The sequence below is a fragment of the Notothenia rossii genome (genome assembly GCF_949606895.1).
Source record: "Notothenia rossii genome assembly, chromosome: 2".
Classification (NCBI taxonomy): Eukaryota; Metazoa; Chordata; class Actinopteri; order Perciformes; family Nototheniidae; genus Notothenia; species Notothenia rossii.
The window spans coordinates 77,065,451-77,092,180 of record NC_136904.1 but is presented as its reverse complement, the minus strand read 5'-3'; the positions used below and the strand labels follow the sequence as shown (position 1 = coordinate 77,092,180).

Sequence of the window (26,730 nt, the reverse complement as noted above, 5' to 3'; positions counted from 1 at the left end):
TTCCTGCTCGAATGACAATGTTTGTGGGTATTTCTAGAAAGCATGAACCAAAGCCTACTCTTGATTATTTGTGATTTTTCATTTGGCCATCATAGAAGGGCCTCTGCATAACAATTACAATACACAGTGCTGTTACAGGGTTAAATGGAGGCGTTGGGTGAGTCATCCTCTGCATCACAGGATATAAACTGTAACACCCAGCTGATCCAACCGTCAGGATACATTCAGAGTGGATTGTTTAAGAAGGAAATGTAACTAATGAACCTTTTGATTAAAAATGCATTCAGGCCTCGCCCTCTGCCTCATCAGTTGCTCCCGACGCCTTTCCATCATTAGATGTATGACTTCTTTCAAGACGCATTGCTGAGCGGACACAGTGCAAAAGCTTTGTCGGCTGTTGGGAGTGCATGAGCTCATACAAGTCATAACATCTTAATAATAGCTAATAGCTTCTCTTTAATGACCGGTGCATTTGAAACAGAAATGTAGATTTTAACATAATAAAATCCATATAGATAAAGGGAAATATGTTCAAAGCAGATCACATACAGTAGCAGGTATGGAAGAATAATCAGTATTGGTGTTCAGATGTTTCTGCTATTGTTTCACTGAACTTTGTATTTGTGTTCAGCCTGAAATGAATATTTAAATGTCCTCCTCCCGTTTAGTATAAGAGTCATGCTTAGAGTGGGTATCCTCTAGAGCTACCACCGCCTTCTTCCCACTTGTGTACTTAATGCCGAGGCTTGTGGGAGAGTGTTTATGATTTCACCTCCAGCACAATTATCCACGCTTTATTATTTTTCTCCAGATATTCTTCTCGCGTGCGGCTGCCTAAACCAGCTTGCGAGTGTGCATATTTATAAGTGTTGGGGACATTTTATGTTTGTTTGTGTGTGTATTGGGTTAGGGGTATGAATCCAAATGAAATATGTTATGAACCAGTGGACCTATTAATTGTCCCCCAGGTGTTATCTTTGCTGACGCCTAATCTTTTAGAGAAGACCTGCTGGGCTTGGATCTTCTCTCAGGCTCCTCTCTTCCTCGGTCGGCTTTTCTTCATTCTTTTCTCCTCCTCTCCCTCTTAGCTCAAGGTGACCTCAGTCTTGTCTCATGCCGCTCTTTTAAACTTAAAGACACATTCTTTAAAGTTTCTTTATTGTATCTTTTGTAACCTGGGGATAGTTGCCGTTTCCTCTCTTTGAGTCTCTTGCCTAATGCTGCTTTTATGATAATGCTTATGAGCCTCCATTACACACACTTTATACTGAGAGGATATTGTGCATCACAGTTAAATGGCTATACTAAATCAATAAAGGAAATGTGCTTCTCACCAGATACATGTATTTAATTGAGAAGGCTTTAAAAAGTCAGCACTCGTCAGTAGTGTTATGCAGCCATGAGTTATTTTTGTTGCATGCTATGGGTCTATGTGTTGGTTGGTCACATGGCATAGGAGTGAAGAACACAGATTTCAGGTCGCCCTCATATCAAACAATTACGCTCCAACAAGTGAATACCACACATGGGTGCACAGTTTCATAGAACAAGCTGAGTGTGACATCGCCAAAGTGTTTTCCTTAGAGCTCTGGAATGGCAAATATTGATTTTATTTTTTGTGTCCTGCTTGGCCAGTGATTTATAAAAGAAGAACCCAAATGTTCCATTGGTTGAAGTGATGAAATGATACGAGGAAATGTTTAGCTTGTTGGACATCGCAAGATAACATTGATGCTGTGTTAGTGTCTCTGTAAGATTTGTAAGATTGTGAATCACTCAGGACAGCAATAGCATTTTAGTTCTAATAATAACTATAGTTAGTTAATGGATTTAGCAGCAAAGCATGTAAGTATCTTTGTTGTTACCAAGAGACAGGAACATGTGGATAGCATTTGAAAATGAACATGCTCAGAGAAGTGTGCTGTGGCAGATTATTATGTGGTTAAAGGCATTGTATTTTCAATATTTTGTGTAAAAACAATGTTTGAGATTCTTTGGCAGAGACTATTTTGTCACTTCTAGAGTCCAAAGTTGTTCAAATATGAGGGTTTGCTGTCAGTGCCCCAAGACTGAAAACAACCTCCCCAAGAAATAAGGCCTGAGTCGATAAAACCTAAAAAAAGAACCCTCCTATTATATTTTATTTTATTTTAATAAGGGTTAAGTTATTTTAATCTGGTCCAGTTGACATTTCTTCTATACCGTTCATTCAATATGGCTTCTGGATTGCTTGTGGTATAATTTCACATTGTACATTCATACATTTCTAATTGTTTGAATTGTAATGTTGTCCATCAGTTCAAACAGTTAATTAAAGGATATTTTCTGTGTTTAAGGAATTGGCATTAAGTTTTGACAATGATTTATCAACAGTATCATATCCTTATGTTATGCAGATTCACTGGATCTACATTATGTTTTTATATTAGAGGAAGTACCCACACATTTGAAAACCACTAGCAATTTGAAGAGGAAAACTACCTTGGCTTATCACAGCTGCCATGGGTAATTACCAATTACACTACAAAACATAGAGAGTGTACCTGCTCTAAGTGTGTGCTGATGTAAATTGTGGTTAAAAATCAAGTAAATTAAATATTTCTGTAATATAACGCTACAATGTATTGTTCACCAGATGGTATGTGTTGCCGCAAATGCATAAATCAACAAGTGTATGCATCCTGCGAGACACTGACGTAATAACTTTTTAATGTTCTTCTTCACAGTAATCAGTGTGGAAAGCGGCCTGCAGATTACGCAGCGAGTCCAGAGATGCTGGAGATTTTCCAGGAAGCCTCAGAAGGGAACCAATGTGCAAACACAGCTCTCAGCCCCTCTGCTCTCTCTATGGTGAGTCCACCTGGAGATGTGGTTATGTTTATCTTAATTCCATTTCAACTCTTAAATAAGGTTGTCACAATCTTATTTCTAAATTGAATATCGAACACAATGAGCTTTTGATTTTCATCATTAGAATCCAAAGCAGGATTTGCAATTCCCTTTTTGGTATTTTTTGTATCTCCAAACCTTTCGCTCCTCAGAAAATAAACAACAATTTACCGGTAGCTCGCAATTAAAGTCAACAGTGGGGAATAAGTTATTGCTATTACATTTTAAATAAATAAATAAAAGTTGACTATTTGGCCTTAGTGTTGTACATTCCCCAAAGTATTTAGTGGATATATTAGCCTGCAATCTATATTTTTTAAAACAAAGCAACAGTTGTCAGGGCATAAAACCACAAAATCTGTTATCACAACATGCAGAATTGAACGATGGATGTGGCATCAGTGCTGGAAAATAAATGTTAAAATCGGAGAAGATAATCAAATCGTGACCTTTAAAATCGAAAGTAAAATCAAGTTGCCGATTTGGAGAATGATGTCACTTACTTTTAACCCTAGAGTACTATTACACGAGCATTATAGGTCAAGATTGTTTCACTAACCGTGACCTCTCTCAGGTGAGCGACTGTGTGAGGAGGGATGAAATGACCGTGTTTCTGACCTCTAAGCTGTCACAGGCAGAACAGCTCCAAGTGGCCAAACTGGGAGAGCTACTGGAAGGGAGGATGGCCGACACCTTCTCTGGCTCAGGTAATGTGTGTTCGGTACAGAAACCCCTCCTTAAACGTCCTCAATGCTCCTGGGGGACACCTTTTTAAAATAACATCACGCATGACTGTTTTTTGATGGGTTTTTGAGACACATGGACAACACTGCAAATTAACTGCAGCTAAGGGCCAATTGCTGCTACACAGGGACAATGGCTGGAAAGTCTTTTCATTGCCATTCACTCGGGATGCCCTGTTCAACTGAAGGATGTGTTATGGGTAAATTGCAGGCTCGAGTACCAAAGGACTCTGTATTCATGGGGTAATGTCTTCCCCTGGTCATGATGTTTGTTGTGAAGATGATATGCCGTACTTGAACCACCAAAGAGATGGGATTTCTATCTGACGGATTCTCTTGCTACAAGGCAAGCTTTACAGGCCTCACTTTACACACAGCTCTTGTATTGTAAAAGCCTCTAGAATTATCGCTCATGAAGGTTCAACAGTAACTAACAAGTGCTTTTAGAGCTGAATACATCATTGTGATGCAGCACCTCCTTCACTGTTGCATAGTAATGGCTGGGAGAACACCACAGAGCAAAAGTAATTGAAATCATCCCTCATAAAATGTTTGGAGGTACTGTCAGTGACGAATAAACACTAATGGAAAAACAGAAGTGTGTCTCACAACTCTCCCTCCTCTGACCGTAGGGGGGAAAGTTTGTGCTTCCAGAAAATGTGTCTTTATCCACATTTTGAACTTGAGGTTACAAATCCTCGGTCAATGAGCAATGCAATATGGATTTGCCCTGTAGAACTAATTATGCTCATTTTGTACTTGTCAACCCTACTCACTTGTTGAATAAGAGCCAATGAGCTTGTGCTTACATTTTAATTAAGATATAATTATCGTCTAAAGCATCTTTTGAAAGAAGCCGTTGCATGGCCTTTTGTCGCCTTGAATTGCTTGACAGTTTTCCACTCAGGCAAAGTAGTTGAATTATCAGGAATGTGTTAGGATGTGCTCCGATGTTTTTCTCTGGATGTACGGAAGGTGTTATTAACTCATCTAACCTAGGCTGAGAGAAAAAATAAGCCAATGTCTAAAATATAGACGGAATTTCAAATGAAGGCACTTAATACTGTTATAAATGTTTAATCTTGGAGCACTTGATCTATCTAGCTCATTTAATGTGCACTGATAACATCTTGGAGGGCAGCAGCAGGAACCATCCTGTGCAGCACAATTTATTTGTGCCTTTTTATACATTTGGCTGTTGTGTATGTTTATGTCTTCCTCCAGTGAGCCATGTCTTGGTGCCAGAAGGACACATGCCCACCACCAGCTCCACCCTCATGGGTCTTCTTGCCGGCTGCTGGGTTGTCAAATTCAGCTGTGAGTATAGAGAGAGATGGAGTAGGCCTCTGCAGAGGCTATTTTTGGATGTCATGTTTAACAATGTTCCAGTTGGTACCTGTGTGACTTCCTATCGCAGTGACACAGGAGCTGATTTCATCCAACATATCCTTAATGTTTAATGTTTGGGCTGTCGTTCTCTTTTAAACTCTGATGAAAGAGTTGAGCCCAGACTTTGGATTATTGTATTCATGTACTGATCTTCATATTCGTCAAAACAGAAATGTAACTCTAAATAATGTTCAGTTAATTATGTTTACGATGGGTTCGAAACACTAAAATGTAACTCATTCTCTCCTACATTAACGGAGAGATTCAAATTCACCATGTCTCCATGAATGACAATTATGTTTGGATATCAGCTCCTGATTCATTAAGAGCACATGGTTTTAACATTCTCTTCACTTACTGCAGCCCGCGATCCCACAACATGAGTCAATGACATCGTGACTTTGGGTAAACGTCTGGCTCAATTCAACCTTTTTTTATAGCTTTTATTCAAGCGTTTTTCACTGTTGGTAACAGTTTGAAGTGTTTTTGAAGTGCCTCGGTTATTTATAATGTATTTTATCATTAGACAAAGGAGCACAAATGTCAGTTAATTTATTTTCCATACTCACTGTAGACTACTTAACAAGCCTACTTATGTACTGCTTCTGGGAATAGTTTGGCCTTTTAGGAAATATGCTTATTTGACTCATTGTCTGAGAAGATTGATCCCCCTCTCATGCTAGTTGTGAGACTTCTGCAGAGCTGTTGGTTAGCGTAGCTTAGCATAAAGAATGGGCTCAGCGACACGGCAAGCCTGGCAGGGAACGGCATTACAAGGGTAATTACTACCAATATATGTACACATACAACTCGCTTGTTTAGTCCATATAAAAGCAAAATTGTTACACAAGTCATGTGCTCGGAAATCCAGTTCAACCATTGGTCAGACATTAAGGGGGTAAAAACGCAAATCCCGGGAATTTCTACTGGAGCCTCCGCCATGGAGCATCGGGAGGTTATTTTCATGCTGTTGTGAATCTGGAGAGCATATCAACAGATTCTAGCCACGTGCGATAAAAAACATTATAAAACGGACAAGTCAAATCAAGCAATCTGATTGGTTCTTAGCCGTGATATACTGAGTGTATACCACGGGTAGAATTGTAATGTACTTTTCACAACAAGTCAGTATCCCTCCGCGTCTTAGAAAAACAAGCTGTGTCCCAATTCAGCGGCCGCATCCTCCTGAGGACCCAGCCTCGCAGTCCGCGGAGGACCCAGCTTGGGTCCTCCGCGGACTGCGAAATGAGACGGTCTACGGAGCATGTCCTTGTACGTCACCGGCAGTTACCCCTACATTTTGCCGCCCCCGTCACCTAGCAACCAGCTGCAGTCACAAGTGCCGGTAATAATTTCTGACACTAGGCAAAATATTTTCAAACTGTTTTCAAAATTGTTTTCAAAACTGTTCAATATGGAGTCAGATCTAGCTGTACTTATTTTGGTGTTATATAATATGTTTAAATTATTTTCCCGAGGTCGCAACAGGCCCCCGTGAAGAGGGCTTCATTCTCCCTGCGCATCTGGATAAATTGCGCAGTCTGCTCCTTGCTCCCTATCAAAACAAAATTGTTGCAGTAAGATTTGTATAACAAAAGCAGTTAAATAAATAAATTAGCTTTATAATGAATTCCAACAATTTGAAAACCAAACAGGGTTTAGAAATATTTTCACTTCATATTGTTTTATGTATGTAATATAAAGAAGACATCTCCAATTGCCCGTATATTTAAATACACAAATTAAATACGTTTACTTTTCTTTCATGTCGTTTACTATTTGGGTGAGTACATTTAAAAACGAATCCAGCTGAAACCGTTGTAGCCGTTGATGGGACGTTACAAGCCATATATTTTTTTTAAAACTCATTCGTCACCGTCACCCGTTGCATCCTGGGATATGGTAGACCGCGGAGTGTACATCAGATGTATCCTCTAAATCTGGGGAAAGAAGGCTGCATTTGCGGGCCGTATTCGGAGGAGTCTTGTCTTTTTTTAAAATTGGGACAGCCTTCGTTTTGCGGAAGTGACGTATGCGGTCTCCGAATGCATCCTCAGGAGGATGCGGCCGCTGACTTGGGACACAGCTACAGTATACCGTTGGGCTGAAAGCAGCGGAGAAGTAACGGGGCAGAAGCCCTCCTTTTTGACGCAGCGGTCCAGACATAGACATCAAACGGCAAAACATATTCAGTGTGCAGTTCCTTTGGCATTAGGGCAGGGATATCTAGATACTTTTGAAGGTTTAACGTAATGAATCGTGCTACTTTTAAAGCAAGCAACGATGTTTTCAAATCTGTAATCAAAGAGGTCCGCAAAAACGCTATCGACCAATCGGATAGCTTGATTTCACTTGTCAGTTTTATAAATATATTTAAATGTCTTCCGTTACGAAACAAACTTACAAAGCATAAAATGGAAAAATGTAAGATTAACTTCGACCTCCGGGGGGGTCTTACTATAGTATGGAGGAGTGGATTGAGCAGAGCCTATCTCCAGAAAAAAAAAGCACCTAAACTACGACATGCAGAGCTACGTGAAGAGCAGGTAGACCAACTGGAAAAGTAGCACCATTCAAAAGCTTTCTGATGCGGGTCTTGAAACAAAGCAGAGAAATTATGACCGTTAGTGGCCACAGGTGCGAAAGCTCTCTCCAGAGCTACTGGAAGCCCAATCTCGGGGACCGGAGAAAGTGGAGCAATATTCTCGCCACGCCGAGCAACAGCCTCGAACAACCTCAACCTATACAAGTGACCACGTAAGCCATGCTACTGATGCTGGACAGTTTTTTTGTGGATGCACAATAGACAGCAACATACACATTAATGTAAATAAACAGCCAAATAATGGATCAACGCTCTCTGTCTAATATGTTCACTTGCTGTTAGTGTTGTTGCATAGCAACCACCTTGCGCTATGTTTTGTGCAGAAGGCAACGGAGGCACTATTTTATTTTGAACATCATTATTTACTAATAAAAACTATTTAAATTAGAGTGTGTATTTTTCTTTCATATTGCCACACTTGGTAACCGTTTTATAAAAGCAATAGCTCACTTCAGGCCGTGATATATGCTCATTATATCACAGCTAAGGGGGTTGTCGCATATATATACCACGGCCTGTCGTGAGCTATTGCTTAATTATAACACATATAATGAGACGTTCTGCAGTCAGGAGGGGGTTTCACCGACGGCAGGTGGCTCTGACTTTTATGTATAGTTTTTAGTTTGATAGTTGTTTTTACTTAAACACGACACTGTTCAACACTTCATTCTGCTTGAGTCTTTCACTAACGATTTTGAATACATCCGCGTTCTTGTGACACGTAAATACTACGCTTCCTATGTTTTGGTGCAGACTGCGTTCACACCAGCAATGAACCTCTCCAGAGTTCACTAGCAAGCGGTCCGAGACCACCTCTTTTACGGCGCGTTCACACCTGCGTTGTATAGTCCGGTTGAATCGAACCCTGGTGCGTTTAGCCGCTTGGTGCGGTTCATTTGGGTCGGTATGAAAACAGTCCGAGACCTCTTACAGAGCGACTTCCAGGTTAAAGACACCTGTGAATGAATGTGTAGGAAAATGATGAATACAGTAGATTTTCCCCAAAATATACAGAAATATACACTACAGTGAGATCTGGCGTCGTTTTTGTAAGAAATATTCACTTCCGCATAAAAAAGCCTCGGCACCTCACCTCCACCGTGTGACGTAACATGGGGGAAACAAGGGGGAGAGCGGCCGGTGTAACGTATTAATAAACATGGATCCCAATGCTAGTTTCGACACAGAAGAAGTTGAACATGAATATTCGAATGCATATGACGGACCGTTCAAGAGACCAGGAGCAGCCAAGGATTAGAAGAAATAACGGCCATCGGAGAGAAATTGAGCTGTGGTGTGAGGAGAACCAGTGGAGAACTGGGCAGCTATCTTGGTGAGTGACCGGCGTTAGCTACAGAATGTTAGCTAACGTCACATCACAACATTGTGAAGTTAGCTCTCATATATCAGGCTATAACTAACGTAGCCTTGATAATATATTAACGTTACTGGCAGGAATGTTAATACTGATCCATAACCAGTGTTGGGTGTAACGCGTTACAAAAGTAACGCAGTTACAGTAATATATTACTTTTTGCTGTAACGGAGTAATGTAACGCATTACTAATGAAATGTGGGTAATATATTACCCGTTACAATGCTCAGTAACGCAGTTACAACACATTTTAACCCGAAATTAAATGGTGTTTTGTTTTTTAAGAATGTACTAACATAGCGAGACATTCCGACACCGGACAAATTGTGCGGGTAGATTAGTAAACCTGGTGTTTACCCCTCAGGCTTCGCGTCGAGATCTTCGGGGAAGTTGAACGTTATGCAACCATTCAAAAAAGAGAACGTAGCGAAAAATACAAACAACAAATTGTGTCAGGTGCGCGTGACCTGCTCCGCTGCGCGTGCATCATTTCCAAAGTGCTTCCACAGCAGTGACACACATCTGATGTGTGGATAATATTTGTTACGAAAATGGTTAAAGCAACCATCACTAAACGCCAGCAACACTGCATCTACTGCAGACAGTAGCAACAGGTCAGATGCGGACATCACGTTACCCTCCGTTGTGGACACTAGCTTACTCCCGCCTGACTTGCCGGCCCCGGAGCAGCAGTCTTCGTCGCCCGAAACTACGCCGCCCCTCTGCGGCCCGCAGGTATATCTAAACAACTACCCGCCTGGACAGTGGGGTAAGGCGGTAATTTTGCAGCTTGTGGTATAAAAATAGACAATGGAATATTCATGTGAAAATAGTACCATATTCTGACATGCCTGTAGAAATGTTGGGTCAAAAATAATGCATACAATAGCGCAGATGCCTTCACCACGAATGGCTACAAAAATATCTCATATCCCAAGCTTATTATCAACGAGCTGATGTTGCAGCTGAAATGTTCTCCAGGTCACAAAGTCAACCTCACATGATGATGTGATACCAGTTTTCAAGCACAGTAAATATTCTCTTCCCAGCGTATATGATGGGACCAAGGTGATGATGTAGTAGGCTACATGGTTTTAATAATACTTTTTCCTTTCAATGTTTGCCATTTCAAACCATGAGCATGGTTTAAATAATATTTGCCTTGATTTACAATATGTTAACCTTCATTATAGTCCTTGACAGCAGTCTGTACTGCTGTATTAACAACGTGTCACATGTTAAGAATTTACAATCAGAATCGAGTATTCCACTAAGCCGTGTAATACAAGTTGTTAGTAGCCTTAAGGGCCTACACAGTTGTTATGCTATACCACATTGCCCTTCACTGGATGCATAATGAGCTGCACTAAACTACATTTTAGCATTTAAAATACCTAGCTATTCTTTTGCGGTTATTTTGGTGAAAGTAACTAAAAAGTAACTAAAGTAGTGTAACTCATTACATTTCAGAAACAGTAATATTGTAATGTAACTTATTACTTTCAAAAGAGAGTAATAAGTAATATGTAATATATTACATTTTGGAAGTAACTTGCCCAACACTGTCCATAACAGAAACTAATGCGCAAGTATCAGCCGTATCTCGCGTTACCTAATGCACCTCCACACTACGGTGCTGTGTACCGGAGGAGAGACGAGAGATACGGCTGATACTTGGCGATCTGGCGGAGAAAGGTTGTGGAGCCTCCGTTAATATGCCGTTGTAAATGGCTTGATGGAAAGCAGGTGTGTAGACGGGGAGGGTGCACAGCTGATTGCAGCAGGTAAGTGGAGGTTGAGCCGGGAGCCAGGAGTGACAGCCACCACGCACACACAAACAACACAGACAGGGGGAAACAAACAAACAAACACAAAGGAGACGGCTGGAGCAGTACAGCCACAACGGCGTTACCTAATGCAACTCCACACTATGTCTTACGGTGCCGTGTACCGGAGGGGAGAGAGAGAGCAGTGAAGGGGGGAAGAGAGAAGTAATACGGTTTCCTGATAAAGCTGTGGAGAGTATGGGCTGCTGGGTGGATGCACAACGCACCCAGGAACTAACGCTAGCTCCGGTCCTTTTTACTGTGGACTCGATGTCCTGACAGGCTGGTATTTGTGCAACCTGCACAAACACAATACTGCACCATGATTACAAGTGGTGAAATACAATGTAAAGCTACCGAAAAATACCAGCTCACTAAAACACAACCGCTCAACTCAACGCAACTACTAACTATACCCGCGGTCAGAGAGCGGAGATGTGTCCCCTGTGTGATGTAATATGACGCGTTTGACGTATGACCTTAAAAAAAAGCAGTTTTTAAGAGCAGAGCTCAAAATTGCTCCTTTCCCTCTGAATTCCTGCCCTTATGTCTCGTAAAACATATCAAATCCTACATTCACTTTTTTAATTGTAATTTTCAAGCAAGTTTAAGCATAAATGTAGAAATAAAACAACCTGCAAGATGCTCTTTAAGTGAACTAAACAACCGGACTCTGGTCCGCTAAAATAGGTGGTCTCGGAGTGCTTGCTTGCGAACTCTGGAGCGGTTCATTGCTGGTGTGAACGCAGTCCGCACCAAAACATAGGAAGCGCAGTATTTACGTGTCACAAGAACGCGGATATCTTCAACGAAGCGGAGGGATCTAGATCGGCATGAAGGTGTTCTTTTCCCCATAATGACCGAGTCGCTGCACATTATCCCGCTTATTACACGGACACATTCTCAAAAAAGTAACGACATGACTCCCAATATTAATTGAAATGCTTTTGTGGATTTAGACAATTATTTTATTGATTTAAAAAATAGTTGTATTGATTTAAATTGACATGCATCCGCTAAGAAAAATAGTCCGTTGTTACCGTTTGAACTAACGTAGCAACGGCAGGAACTGCTTCGATAGCGCTTTTGAGGAGCTTCTTGATTACAGATTTGAAAACATCGTTGCTTGCTTTAAAAGTAGCACAATTCATCATGTCAAACCTTAGAAAGTATCTAGATATCCTTGCCCTAATGCCAAAGTAACTGGCAACTGAATATGTGTCGCCGTCTGATGTCTATGTCTGGACCGCTGCGTATACAAGGAGGGTTTCTGCCCGTTACTTCTCCGCTGTTTTCTTGTCGCTCTTGTCTTGTCAGTTAGAAAAGCAAACTACATGCAGTTTCCTTGTGAATCACATTGAGCGTGTACATAGTAAAGTCATGAGTCAAGGACCTGCTAAGACTGGCATGATTACAAATTAGAAAAGCAAACTGCATGCAGTTTGCTTTTCAGCCAAACTGTATACAGTTAAATCGAACGGACTTCTTTGTGAAGATGTGAGCGTCCTTAACAACGGTCAATAAATGCTTGACAGCGGTCTGTCTGCTCTGGATTAACAACGTGTCACGTGTTCTGAATTGACCAATCAGATTCGAGTTTTCAACAAAGCCATGTAATAATGTTTTTTAACGGACGTTGTCTAATTATATAATCATATGCCGGGCCGCTAGTGTCTGTTGATCTCCAGATTAACAGCAGCATGAGAATAACCTGCCGAAAGTGCCGATGCTCCATGGCGGAGGCTCCGCTAGAAGTTGCCGGGATTTGCGTTTTCACCCCCTTAATGTCTGACCAATGGTTGAACAGCATTTCCGAGCACATGACTTGTGTTTAAAGTTTATAGTCCGTTTGAGTTTTGCCCGTGTGAACGCAAACCGAACCTTCTGAAAAATGAAACAATGTAACAAACTGTGGTCTGGTGCGCACCAGAGAGCGGACTATTAGGTGTGAATGCACCAGAGTCCGGTTGTTTAGTTCACTTCAGAGGTCTCGGACTGCGTTCACACCGACCCAAATGGACCGCACCAGGGTTCGATTCAACCGGACTATAAAAGGCTGGTGTGAATGCAACCTGAACACCTATGAGGTTATATTGGGAGCACAGCACAGGACTATTGGATGTGCTGCACAACAGTATGGATAAACTTTATGTGTTTGTGCTCTTTCTGAATCCCAAAGAACATTTTACCTGCATGTCTGTCTCTGGAAGGAGTTTGGTGCAATTGTGTTGGATAATATGCAGTTTGGCACCCACATTTCAGTGGAAACATAATGCTATTTTATAATATGGTTTAGATATATATATGCTGCTGTCTTAATTCCTCCTTTACACCAAACTAGTGGGACACATGTGTATTTGGCCTTTGACCAGCCTCTTCTCTGAAATCAGGCTGTTTTTGGAATAAGAACCCTAATGCAATAGTATTTTCTGCAACACCTGGAATGTCCTGAAAAAACCTCTTGCATTTTTCAATTTTCATGTAAATTGGTGTGTGCCTTCTGTTGGTGTGAGCACACCTGCTTACATGTCTGACAGCCAAATTGAGTGGGAGGGTGACTGGAGGAAGCAATCTCAGAATCAATGGGCCTGAAGGCTTTAATATTACCTGCGACAGGAAGATCGGTAACTCTTTTTTTCCCTTCGTTGGATTTATACCAAGATGAATACTTAGAAATAATGTTTGCTATTCCCAGCCCATCTCCCTGGCATCCTTGAACCAAGTCAACAAGCACGCATTCAGAAGAAGTCGGCTTTAGTGGAAGAAACTTGCCGTCAAAGAGTTTTCTGGCACCTTGGGGTGTGTGTGTGTGTGTGTGTGTGTGTGTGTGTGTGTGTGTGTGTGTGTGTGTGTGTGTGTGTGTGTGTGTGTGTGTGTGTGTGTGTGTGTGTGTGTGTGTGTGTGTGTGTGTGTGTGTGTGTGTGTGTGTGTGTGTGTGTGTGTGTGTGTGTGTGTGTGTGTGTGTGTGTGTGTGTGTGTGTGTGTGTGTGTGTGTGTGTGTGTGTGTGTGTGTGTGTGTGTGTGTGTGAAAAGGCATGCTCCCTTGTCTCTTTCTTTAAGCGATTTCAAAGTTTAAACATGTGTGTGTGTTTAGGTGTGTGGTTCTGTCACTGTATACGATTTTGTGTGTTTAGACCATATTCAGCCCCCCCCTTCTATTTTCCACACGCAGGCTGAGCTCCTGACACAGCCTGTCTCCCTCATGACAATCACTGTGGCATCTTATCTGTGTCTGTCCTTGTTTTCTGCGCATGCAGTGGAGTTCTCTGTCACCTACTTTTACAGAATGTGCCTCTGCTGTCAATTAGGCCGAGCCCAAGCCTTCCCCTGTTTGGGTTTATGTTTCCTTGAAACACCTTTTTCTTTTGTTAAGCATCTTATCTTCAATGTTATATCAAGAAAAACCACTTAATCTGCCTAACAATGATCCAGTCCAACTTAGTCTTTACTCTGGGGATGAATCCTTTAGTCCATCATACACCTGTCTCTAAAAGAAATGCTTCAACATTTTGGGAAATACACTTACTTAAGATGAAATAAGGACTTTAATCTCAATGCCCAACTGTCTAGTATTCATACCACTCGAAGGGTTTTCACTCTACATGCCAACATTTACCCATTCACACACACATACACTGGTCGTATGGCCAAAACAAACACACACACACACACACACACACACACACACACACACACACACACACACACACACACACACACATACATACACACACACACACACACACACACGGCTTTGCCTCCGGGAGCAATTTGTGGTTCGGTAACTTGCCAAAGGGCACTCCGATATGTGGACTGGAGAAGCTGGAAATCGAAAGCTGATCTTTCGATTAGTGGACAACCTGCTCCTGAGCCACAGCTGCCCTAAAGCTGACTTATTAATATGTTTTCTGCCTAGCCCTATTTAAATTATTTCTTGTTTACAGCCTATGCAAACATACAGCTCTAGACAAAAATTGGGAGACCACTTCAGATTTCTTAAATCTCTACATGTATGACAGCCATTACTTTCCAGTGTATGTTGCATTCCAACACAGAGAAATGTTGTCAGTAGTTTATAGAATAAAATAATAATGTTACTCAACACATACCTATAAATAGTAAAACCAGATAAACTGATAATGCTGCAGTGGTGTGCAATGTTTTTACAGAGCTGTATATACAATTAATGGCTTTAGGGGGAGCTAGGTAGTTTCAGCTATTATTTTGACATCTATTTTAAAACGTTTCCTTGTCGTTGAATTCTTGCCACCCTGAGCTATGGATGGAAATGCTGCAAAAAAGCAACCATGGATTGGCGTTGTTTACATTTATCTTTTGTTATGGGTGAAACTAACAACATTGTGTTTATACGGATACTTAGGGGATGTTGTCAGGAATATGTAGTTCTCATTCATAACACTCCGTTCGATGTCTCACTATGGGATGCGCCTCATCGCGGAGCAAACAGAAGCATTAATCTCATTACGCCAATCCTGATTGGCTGGTGATCTTGACGTCAGCGTCAGGGAATCCACCCCCTATAAGTAGCTTGCGCTACGCCGCATGCGTCATTCAAACACCTCTTCTCGCTTCAGAGCACATCTCGAAAAAGATCAGTAGCTAGCTAGCTTAACGGTCCACAGACTGATTTACGAAGCTAACCTTCGGTCGACGGGCGCTCGCCGGCTACTTCTATATATACTTCTGCAAGAAGACTGTTAATACCAACACACCAGTTAGTATTGCAAATCGACCTCGCCGTTTTCTCCTCGGGAATAAAGGTAAGGTTTTGATTTTTTCAAGCTAGCAACACACGTGTTGCTAGCTTGTCTTCCCTCACTACCGACACCACGGTAGCGAGGACGTTTTTTCTTTTTCTCTCTCACACCAGAGGAGGGGAAGATAAAAAGGGTATTAACACACCAGTTAATATTCTTTGAGAATAAAATTCTACACCGTCGTTTTTTCTCCGGATTAACGACAGTTGGGGAAGTATTTTTTCTCAGCAACGTACCTGTTACGAGCGGGTCCTCTCCACGCCGTCACCACGGCGACCGAGATGGACGCTTCTCTCCCTCACACCAGAGGAGTCAGGGACTCGGAGGCTCGGCTCTGTGGCTGCGGGTTGAAGATATCAGGCACAGACTCACACCAGGTCTGCTCGTCCTGTCTCGGGCTGGAACACGCCCAGGAGGCTATCGACAACCCCGGCTCGTGCGGACATTGTGCCCGCTTCACCATCAAGAGCCTCCGCCGACGGCTAGCACGCCAAGCTAGCTTGTCGGGTCAGGACTCCCTCATGTCCTCTGATTTACCGGACGGAAATCAGGACACGGGGGCGTCCACCACAGAGATGGAGCCCCGCACTGTGTCGGTCTGGGGCTCATCAGTAGTGGCAGCTGCAGAACCGGAGTCCCGCGCCGTGTCAGGCTGGGACTCGGTGGCAGCGAGGGACGTGCGAGCGGAGCCCCGCGCTGTGTCAAGCTGGGGCTCCCAACTGGACCTCACCATGGTCTCGCCCGCGGATGATGTCCCGGAGTTGGACTACATGGAGGACGAAGAGGATGAAACCTCTGGATTCCTCCTGTCCGACTCTGATGAGCAAGACGATGATGTCTTCGTGTCATCAGCTCAGGCTGCAAAGCCGGGAGCGATGGCTGCTCTCCCGGGCGATAGCACACCAGCTTTGCCCTGTCTGAGTATAGACCTGCAGGCCGTGCGTCAGCGTGCCGCAGCCAGCCTAGACATCCCATGGCCCGAAATGGCCAAGGAGACCTACAGGTCCCGTTACGAGGGGAAAAATTTGCCCCAAGCAACGAGGACAAAGAGGCAACTCCTGCCGGTCTTCCCGGAGATGTTGGATGAGGTGTCGATCTCGTGGAGAGACCGGCCCTTCAGCAACAAGGCCCCAATCCAGGGTGCCTCCTCCCCTAGACTGCGACGGTATGGAGAGGCTCGGCCTGCTCCGCATACCGCCGATGGAACCGCTGGTGGCAGCTCACCTCCTCCCGAGGATGGCGACTACACCGAGCAGGAACCCCACGCTGCCGGCAAAGGCGGACCGGTTCCAGTCAACCATGACTGAACGGTCCTACAGAGCCGCAGCATTGTCTGCCAGGGCTTTGAACATTTCCTCGCTGCTAACCGCTTACCAAGCGGAGCTCTGCGAGGATCTATCGAGTAATCCTGGACCGGCAGTACTGGACGAGATAGCCGCGATCACGGACATCTGTCTCCGCGTTCAACGCTGCGCCGTCCAGGCCACGGGAAAGGCAATGGGAATTATGGTGGTGCAGGAAAGAGCTAGATGGCTCAACCTCACCAACCTCCCAAAACCGGGAAAGAGAGGATGTGCTGGACATGCCCATCGTTCCCGAGGGGATTTTCGGATCTGCGCTCGCTTCTATGCAGAAGAGATGCGAGTCCAAGAAGAAGGAAGACGAGGCCCTCCACCTCTGTCTTCCTCGATGGGTCGAGCCGCTGCCTTCACAGCGGCAGTCCCTCGCCCAAGCTACCTCAGCTGCTCGGTTTAAAGTACCGAAACAGCAGAGGTCACGGCCCGCCCCGAGTCCCCAGCCCAGGCAGGAGACGAGGGCGAATTGGCCCAGAAAGTCTCCGGTTCCGGCTGCAGCCCAGGCGCAACCAACCCGGAATTTCGGCCAGAAGGCGAGGAAGAAGAAGCTGGCGGCCTGACAGCCTCCTCTTCTTCCCTCGGTGACGGAGCTGGAAGGTTCCCCAGCTCCAGATGTGTTCCCGCTGCCTCGAGAGATGCCTCAAAGCCATCCTCAAGTGCACCAAAACACATGTCACAATATTGCTCTGTTTTCTCGGATAAAGCATTTTCCGCTGACACATCCAGGCCTCAGGCTGAGGGCGCAGCTCAGAAAAATGAAAGAGAAAACAATAAAACCAATAAACAGCCCCACATTTGTTCCCCTTTTGAGAGCAGCTACGGCCTCTCTCAAAAGGCGGATGATGAACGGGTCTGTGAAGGCACCGCCGCCACGCGCATGCGCAGTAACGACTGGGGCTGTGAGGCTACCACCGTCACGTGCAGGCACAGTGCCGGCTGGGGTTGTGAAGGCACCTCCGTCACGCGCATGCGCAGTGTCGGTGGGGACTGTCAAATCGGGGTACCACCGTGTTCAGACACTAGAGGGCCCCATAACACAACAAATAGAGACTCAGAGGGCAAAAGACGTGACATCTCCGCTGGCTCTAAGGAGCGAACAGTGGAAGATGCTCACAACGTCTGCTTGGGTGTTCAAGACAGTTACACGGGGTTACAGACTCCAATTCGCTGTCACCCCCCCTTGCTTCTCGGGCGTTCTGTATTCACAGGCCCGAGGGGAGTCAGCCCACATTATAGAAAGAGAGATTCTCTCACTTCTAGAAAAGGAGGCTATATCTATAATACCCGCCGAGCAGAGTCAGAGCGGCTTTTATTCCAAGTATTTCCTCGTTCCCAAACGGGGAGGGAACGGAATTCGGCCAATACTAGATTTGAGGGCTCTGAACAATATCTAAGAAGATACAAATTCAGAATGCTCACTCACACATCTCTGCTGCGTCTCGTGCGACAAAACGACTGGTTTACATCAGTCAACCTGAAAGATGCGTATTTCCACATCCCAGTATATTACCCACACAGGAAATATCTGAGGTTCGCATTTCAGGGGATCTGTTACGAATACAGAGTACTTCCCTTCGGTCTGTCTCTCAGTCCAAGAGTGTTTGTACGATGTACGGAAGCCGCGATAGCCCGTTAAGACAACAGGGTATTCGCCTGGCAACCTACCTAGACGACTGGCTGCTTCTCGCACAGTCGGAACAGGAGACTATTACGCAGACAAATGTCCTCGTAAAGCAACTGCTCAACCTGGGTTTCATAATAAACACAGAAAAGAGCATGTTGTGCCCGGCACAGACTGTACTCTTCCTGGGTTTACACCTGAACTCGGTGCCCAGCCCGCCTGTCAGCGGAAAGAGTGAAAGCTTTCAGAGCTTGCCTCGCTCATTTCCAGCTGCGCAAACATGTTCTTTTCAGATCATGCCTGCGGTTACTGGGGCTCATGGCGTCAGCCATCCTGGTTGTACGGCTGGGACGGTTACACATGAGGGAGTTTCAGCGCTGGGTAGCCGCTCTAAAACTAAACCCCGCGCGTCATGGAGCACGGAGAGTGATGGTTACTGTGAAATGCGTAATGGCACTGCGCCACTGGCTGCACCCGACTTTTCTGGTACGGGGCGTGCCTATGGGTGCTGTCCTTTCACGGAAGGTGGTCACCACAGACGCATGTCTGACAGGCTGGGGAGGTATTTACGAAGGTCGTCCGGTGAGGGGTCTCTGGAGCAGAGACCTCCAGCGGTCGCACATAAATTACCTGGAGCTTTTAGCGGTGTTCCTCACCCTAAAACGCTTTCTGCCTTTTCTCAGAGGACACCATGTCCTTGTGAGGACGGACAATACGACCACAATATCGTATATAAACCGACAAGGGGGTTTGCGCTCTCTCCAGTTACACATGCTGGCACGCAAACTGATCTTGTGGAGCTGCGGCCGTCTCCTCTCTCTGAGAGCGACGCACGTACCGGGTGTGATGAACCTCGGTGCAGACCTGCTGTCCAGAGGTGTACCACTATATGCAGACTGGACTCTACATCCAATGATTGTGAGCCAGCTGTGGGTGCGTTACGGCCGAGCCGCGGTAGATCTGTTCGCATCAAAAGAAAATGCTCACTGTCAGCTTTTCTTTTCAATGCGCGATCAAAACGCACCATTAGGCGTGGACGCGCTCGCGCACATTTGGCCTCCGGTCCTCCTGCTTCCTCCACTAGGTCTCTTTATGACTGTAAGTGGAGGGTGTTTGAGGACTAGTGCCTTCAAAAAGGGCACACCTCTTTTCAATGCCCTGTGGGAGTGATTTTATCATTTCTACAGGACCTAATTGATCAACACAGAGCTTTCTCCACGATCGAAGTCTACCTGGCTGCTATTGCTGCATGCCATGTGGGTTTTGAGGGTAAGACGGCTGGCCAGCATCCTCTGGTCTGCCGTTTTATGAAGGGAGCTTGCAGGCTCCTTCCTGTTTCCAGGTCACTGGTGCCCTTATGGGACTTGACAGTGGTTTTAGATGGGCTCACTCGAGCCCCATTTGAACCCCTGGAAGAAGCTGACATGAAGCACCTGTCACTCAAGACAGTGCTGTTACTGACCCTGGCATCCGCCAAGCGAGTCAGTGACATTCATGCGCTATCTGTACATCCTTCATGCACTCAGTTCGCCCGAGGGTTAACGAGAGTGTTGCTGAAGCCCAACCCTGCCTTTATACCTAAGGTGGTTGGTTCATGTACCCCCTTTGACATTGAGGTATTTCCTCCGCCGCTGTGTCCCTCCGGGGAACAGCAGCCGAATTTGCTATGTCCAGTCCGTGCTTTACGCACTTATATGGACAGATCAAAAGAGTTTCGTCATAATGACCAACTCTTTGTGTCCTGGGCTAACCCTCAGAAGGGCAAGCCTGTTACTAAGCAACGGCTCTCTCACTGGATTGTGGAGGCAATTGCTTTGGCTTACACGAGTCAGGGTCTGCAGGCACCTTCGGGTTTGCGTGCTCATTCGACTCGTGGTCTGGCTACATCCTGGGCTTTGTTCAAGGGTGTTTCCATCCAAGACATTTGTGCAGCAGCGAGCTGGTCCTCGCCGCTCACTTTTGTCCGCTTTTACAGATTAGACGTCTTTGCTCCCAGTGTGGCCCATGCAGTGCTGGGCCCCCTGCTGAGTTAGAGCTCTAACTGTTAAGTTCTGGTTGGTCTTGGTGACTTTTGAGATAAGCTCGTCTGGCAATTCGGGAGCTACAATATCCCATAGTGAGACATCGAACGGAGTGTTATGAATGAGAACTATAGGTTACTTACGTAACCCCAGTTCTCAGAGTAACATGAAGTGAGATGTCTCACCAGACGGCCCTCCTTGCTATGGTGAAGCGAGAAGAGGTGCTTATTTTGAATGACGCATGCGGCGTAGCGCAAGCTACTTATAGGGGGTGGATTCCCTGACGCTGACGTCAAGATCACCAGCCAATCAGGATTGGCGTAATGAGATTAATGCTTCTGTTTGCTCCGCGATGAGGCGCATCCCATAGTGAGACATCTCACTTCATGTTACTCTGAGAACTGGGGTTACGTAAGTAACCTATAGTTTCTTTTTCACACTGCCAGACCAACTGTTTCCCCCTTCCTCAGACTGCAGATCCACACTCTGAATATACAGGAAGTCCATCTCACTCTCAATAAACACTTAAAGCCCATTTCCCAAAATGTTAATCTTTACCTCTTCTTATCTTTATTTCACTATTTTGACTAATTTCCCTAAACCTCTGTTCCTGCCACTGCTACTTTCAACCATTGACAGGAGGACATGTGCAACCATGTGCTATCTCTCTGTGTCCTCACAAGTTGTTTTCTAGCAAGAGGCTGCTCTTGGGCACCTGTCCAATTACACACTTGCTTATTAATGGAAGCATTAATACTAGGCATTGAACCAAGGCCTCAACTGTGGGGTGATGTTTTGCTATACCGCATTTGCACACCTGCACACAGCGGTTGGTAATTAAGAGAATGATTATCGATAAAGAACGAGCTGTTGTAGCCCATATGGAGTTGGTAGTGTCAGAATTGACCTTCAGAATTTCATAAAAGTCCAACTCTAGTATCCAGTTGGTTTCATGTATAACCAATGAAGTACGTTCATCTGGCTTTTCACTCATTCATTGACTCAGGAAGGAAGGGGTGTGAAGTATTTTCTGCTCTAAGTCTTTGTGAACGTAATTAGCAAATATGCTAATGGATCCTCGGCTCTAAACGCCAGCGTCCGGAGCGATTAACCGCAGTATCTCCCCTCGTCTCTGCCCAAGTCTCTGGCACGTTCCCTGTGAAGGAAGGCTGTAATTAAGGCGGGGGATGAATAAATGTAATTACACTCGACCACAGGACTGCAGACTGTGTGTGTGTATTATATGTGTGTTATGTGCTGGTTCATGACACGGTGCTGTATCGTGACAAGATATAGACACACACACTTTACCCTCACCTGTTCATGCCACCACATCTTGCATTGTGTGAATCAAAGACTGCAACAGTTGGAAGTGTTATTCAGGCTTAGCTTAATGCTCAGATATCTTTCACACCCTTTATACTCTTTTACAACAAGTGTAGTTTGTTTCAATATACAACTGTTTCTTATACCCCACCATGTTATTCAGTAATAGAACATTTACAGGGATCTGCAGCACAGGGATCGGTGTCGTGTTAAAAAGCATTTCTTATCTGTGACAGTGGGGGGCCCATTAAAATGTGTAACTTTTTTCCCTCCGATGTCTACACTTTTTTTCCAATAAAACGTTTCTGTCTTTTAAGATGCTTTTTGTAAGGATTTAGAAATAAAGATGATTCTCTAACTGAAAAGATGCTGGCTGTCACACAGCACTAATTTGACTTTGTAAAACCTCCAGAGATGAAGAGAGCGAGAGATGATGCTCGAATTCTGCTTAAGCTGGAGATGCTTAAAACGAGGCTTGCATCATTAACTCCATCACGCCGTGGGCATCTCTCTCTGTCAACAACTGCAGCTCTGCCAATACTACAATCTTCCGACTCAACATGAGCTTTGTCTTTCTCCCCTCACAATTGCCTTGTCACACTCTTTTAAGTCAATATAATTAGCTGTAACTTTAACTTTCTCTTTTTCTTTGATGCCAGGGGTGGAGGCATGTCTGCAGGCAGGCGAGTGGATGCCCGAAAATGAGCACGAAGCGGGAGAAGGCCCACAGCGAAGTCGCATCAACAGATGCAGCTTGGTAATTGAGACGCACACAAATAAACTCATCTAATAGATGATTATAGATTGTCTAGACCAGGGGTGTCAAACTCAATTTCATTGCGGGCCACTTCAGAATTATGGTTGCACTCAAAGGGCCGGTTGTCACGTTAACACTATATAAATCTAAATATATAAAACATAATATATATTACATAATGTCTTATTACATTATTGGCTCTGCATTGGGTTATTATCAGTTCTGGTAATAACTTCATAAATAATTATGTCTGAAAGCAGAAGTCTAGGGTAGGGCTGTCCCGAATACCATTTTTCGGGCTCCGGATATTCAATAGTAATCAGCAGCGAATATTCGAATATTCGGTGCAGAGAGATTTGTATTTTTTTTTAATAAATATTTTTTTCCAAAAAATAATTTTTTTCAAAAAGGTTTCATAACACGCTCCGAGTCCGAGACACCTGACAACACGCTGTTAAGCAGAAGCGCAGAAAGAGCATACTATTACTATTTTCTATTTATTTATTGTCTCGGTACTCGCAAACATTAAAACTAAATATGTCCTCTGTAGGGTAACTGTAGGGTCTGCTGTATTGTTGAGGATGTTCATGGCTGGGATGCGTGGGGATACACCTATGGACACAAGTTATTATTAGGCTGAGCTACTCAACTTTATGCCATTGCCTTAGCCCCAGATGTTCCCACATTACTCCTATTATTTTCACTATTCGGATAAAATTAAAAAACAATTCGGTTGCTTGCAACTATTTTCCAAGCAAAGTAAGTGCACATTTTTATCATGTGCAACGTTACTGTTTAAACGGCGGATAAAGCAGCTTCATCATGGCAACTTGACAACAGCTAAGCTAAGCTAGGCTACTGCTTACAACATCCAGGTGACTTTTCAGAGTTGTTGTGCCACCGTGGTAAGGCAGTTTCTTATCCCATATTTGGCACATATTCTTCTTACCGTCGTCCAATTTAAAATGGTCCCACACAGCTGAAGTCTTCGGCATTTTGTGGGTGAAACGAGGTGAAGCGAGGTGAAGCGTGCCGTTTGCGTTCGTGACTGTGAGTGAACGCGATGTCAGGAGCACAGGCTGAGATTGTATATATTTCCGCATTTTAACAGTGCAATTCAAAAGTATAAATATAGTATAAGAATATGGCAATTAACCTTTATTAATAGCATACATTTAGAAAAAAAACAAAAAAAAAACGAATAATGAAATTGAAACCCAAATAGTTGGCCAACGAACGAATTTTCGAATAGTCGAATATTCGGGTACAGCCCTAGTCTAGGGCAAATAGTTTAAAGCAAATATTCAACAATTACACCATTTGTTTTGTTTTGTATACTATATTGTTTGGAAGCTCTTGTGGGCCACATCAAATGAGGTCACGGGCCGGATTTGGCCCGCGGGCCTTGAGTTAGATCAGCGTTTTTCAGAACAATGGACAAACTCAGGATGACGAGTGAGTCACCAATTAAGGAAGGCAGGGTTAGACGTTATCAAAGGCTGTTTTTGATGTTAAATAAATACCATACACCAGCAGAAACACACTAACCCCACCTCAAAGCCCCGTGTTAAAGGATGATGCAGTGGGGAAGCCTCTTTGCAAGAGGCCTTGTAAGGTTTATAAGGGTGGAGAGTAAACTTAATGCAGCAAAATACTAGCACAGTCCTGGAGGAAGCCTTGTTGCTGTGAGAGTGTGAGAGAGAGCTGTAATTTGGGAGAGGATTTATTTCCCAGAGCAGCAACTACTCCAAACAAAGTCAAGGCTACGCTGGAGAGCCTACCAAATATCAACGACATTAATGTCCCGCTGTGGGCGAGTCAGAGTCCTGACCTCAGTGCAAACAAGGACTGCAGCTTCCTTCCGAGCCCTATGAAACTTGACAGAGCTTTTGTCATTTTAGAAAGAACGGGGACACACTGCCTCTTCTAGATGGCAAGGCTACAGATGCCTCTACTCAATATGGGAAGTTTTGAATACCTAGCTGTCAATCACTTTGTTTTGTTTTAATACCAAGTATACCTAGTTTAGATAATTTAGAAATTGATTACAGTTGCACATTCTTTTTAATGTCAAATTCCTATTACATCCATCTTGATTCAATGTAGTAAAATAATGAAATATGAAAAAGTCAGATGGTAGTAACTTCTAATAGACATTGTCTGTATATATTAAATTGTAAGAGATATATATTTTTAAGGATTGGCACTTGTGTAGTCTATACAGGGCTTGTTATATTGATGCTTGTGCAGTCAGGCATGGTTATAAACACATGCTCTAGTAGATCTAGGCTGTCCGTATTGTCAGATTCTCTTTCCGTCTGTCTTGCAAATCTAACATTTCCATTTCCAAGTAAAAGTGAAACCCAACCAAAATAGTCAAATATTGTTCTCACTAGAAACTCTTGAGGGAGCCGGTTTACTCCCCAAAAACAGTCGAGTTCATTGGTGCAGAGAACAGAAGACTCTCCAGTGGCCTAATTCACTGCTGCTTTGAACACCAATGCTAAATGGTTCTGAGTTCTGTCTGGAGAACGGTGCTGATAAATGGTCTCCTGGCTCTTCTGCAAAGAAGTAAATACAAAGCCTCCACACAGACACTTAGAAATATGAGAGCCCTAGATTTATTGGCAAAGAAGAGTTTAACTCTGTCATGGACAAAAGGACAGACTTTAATCCTTGTGCCACTGTTCTTCCAAGAACTGAGGTTTTTATTCTGATGTTGGCTGGAGTGTCTCACATGTTTTTTTTTTATAAAGAAGACAATGTTGTGTTTTAGATTTTAAAGGTCAACTATTATGCAAAATCCACATTTTCAAAGAATTTTCAAAGAAAAGACATTCTGAAAGTTTCAGGAAAAAAGATTCTCTTTCTTTTTGTCCTGATCAATTCATATAAAAACCTGTCTGAAAATGAGCTGATCAGATTTGGGCCATTTTATGATGTCATAACGATTGTTTGGCTTGTGTAACCATCAGCCAATCACAAACCAAGGTAACCCCCCCCCCCTTATCACCTGAATCTCCTCCTAGAGCACCATTGTATTGTTTTTAACCAAATATCTCGCAGAGGGGCATGGGGAGGGGCTCCTTATTTTCATCTGAAGTAACAGACAGAGAATCAGCACTTTTGAAACAGGCCTGAAACAGAGGGGATTGTGGGATGCTGCAATGATCTGTTTGGTGTTTGGAGCCAAACACTTCAGAGTCATGCTTTGTATATATCTGAGACTTATAATATATTGATGAAAAAGAGTATAATAGGGGACCTTTAATAAAAGCCCCCCTACTAATGCTTGAATTCATATTTTGTAGCTCCCACCGCTCTTCGATGGCTGTTTCTTCTTCCTCCTTGGCTCCTTCAAAGCGCCGTCCAAAGACAAGCTCACCAAGCTGCTCCGGGAGGGGGGGGGTCAGCTCCTGATCCGGCAGCCCAAACCCGACAGCGACGTGACGCAGACCCTGAGCGCTGCGGCCTACCACGCTCTGCCGGGCTCCGACCAGGCCCTCTGCACCCAGTACATCATCTTTGAACGCCAGGGCCCCCACAAGCCACCAGCGGTGAGGAGGGGTAAGGTGTGGTCCGCTCCCTCCAACTGGATCATCGACTGCATCGCTGCCTTCCAACTCCTCCCCGTGTCTCACCCTCAAACATCGGTTTAAACAGGTTTTCCTATATTCAATAACAATTTTGCTCATTTATAACGTGTCCTTAAGCATGGTCATCATGTTCTCTCTTCGTTTTTTTTATATGCAATGATTAAGTGAAAGTTATCACCAAAACATTTGAATGTTGCTTAAAATAATAAAGTGCCAATGTGCCCAATTTGCTGTTTGTTCATTTTTCGCGGGTTAAATATGTCTCCTACATATGATACACACATACCTGGAAAAAAACCTTCACCAGAGGCCTGTACTACGAAGCAGGATTTTTGCTTAGCCGGCTTACTTCAGGGAAAACTCTGGGTTTCCGGTCCTACGACGCTGGTTCTCTTTTTAGCAGGCTAGATCTCCATGGTAACTTATGCTGTGCGGCTAACCTGCCCCGG

General features: G+C 44.0%; 1 protein-coding gene across 1 annotated transcript in view; it reads left to right on the top strand.

Moving 5' to 3' along the window:
* The window catches only part of bard1 (BRCA1 associated RING domain 1), a 37,009-nt gene extending 10,502 nt beyond the window's left edge, over nucleotides 1–26,507 (top strand). The window contains exons 6-10 of the mRNA XM_079665761.1: nucleotides 2,727–2,850; nucleotides 3,464–3,596; nucleotides 4,857–4,949; nucleotides 22,588–22,685; nucleotides 25,997–26,507. Coding sequence (XP_079521887.1) covers nucleotides 2,727–2,850; nucleotides 3,464–3,596; nucleotides 4,857–4,949; nucleotides 22,588–22,685; nucleotides 25,997–26,344 — 796 coding nt within the window. The 3' untranslated portion in view covers nucleotides 26,345–26,507. The remainder of the gene's footprint in view (nucleotides 1–2,726; nucleotides 2,851–3,463; nucleotides 3,597–4,856; nucleotides 4,950–22,587; nucleotides 22,686–25,996) is intronic.
* Nucleotides 26,508–26,730: the final 223 nt, after the last annotated feature.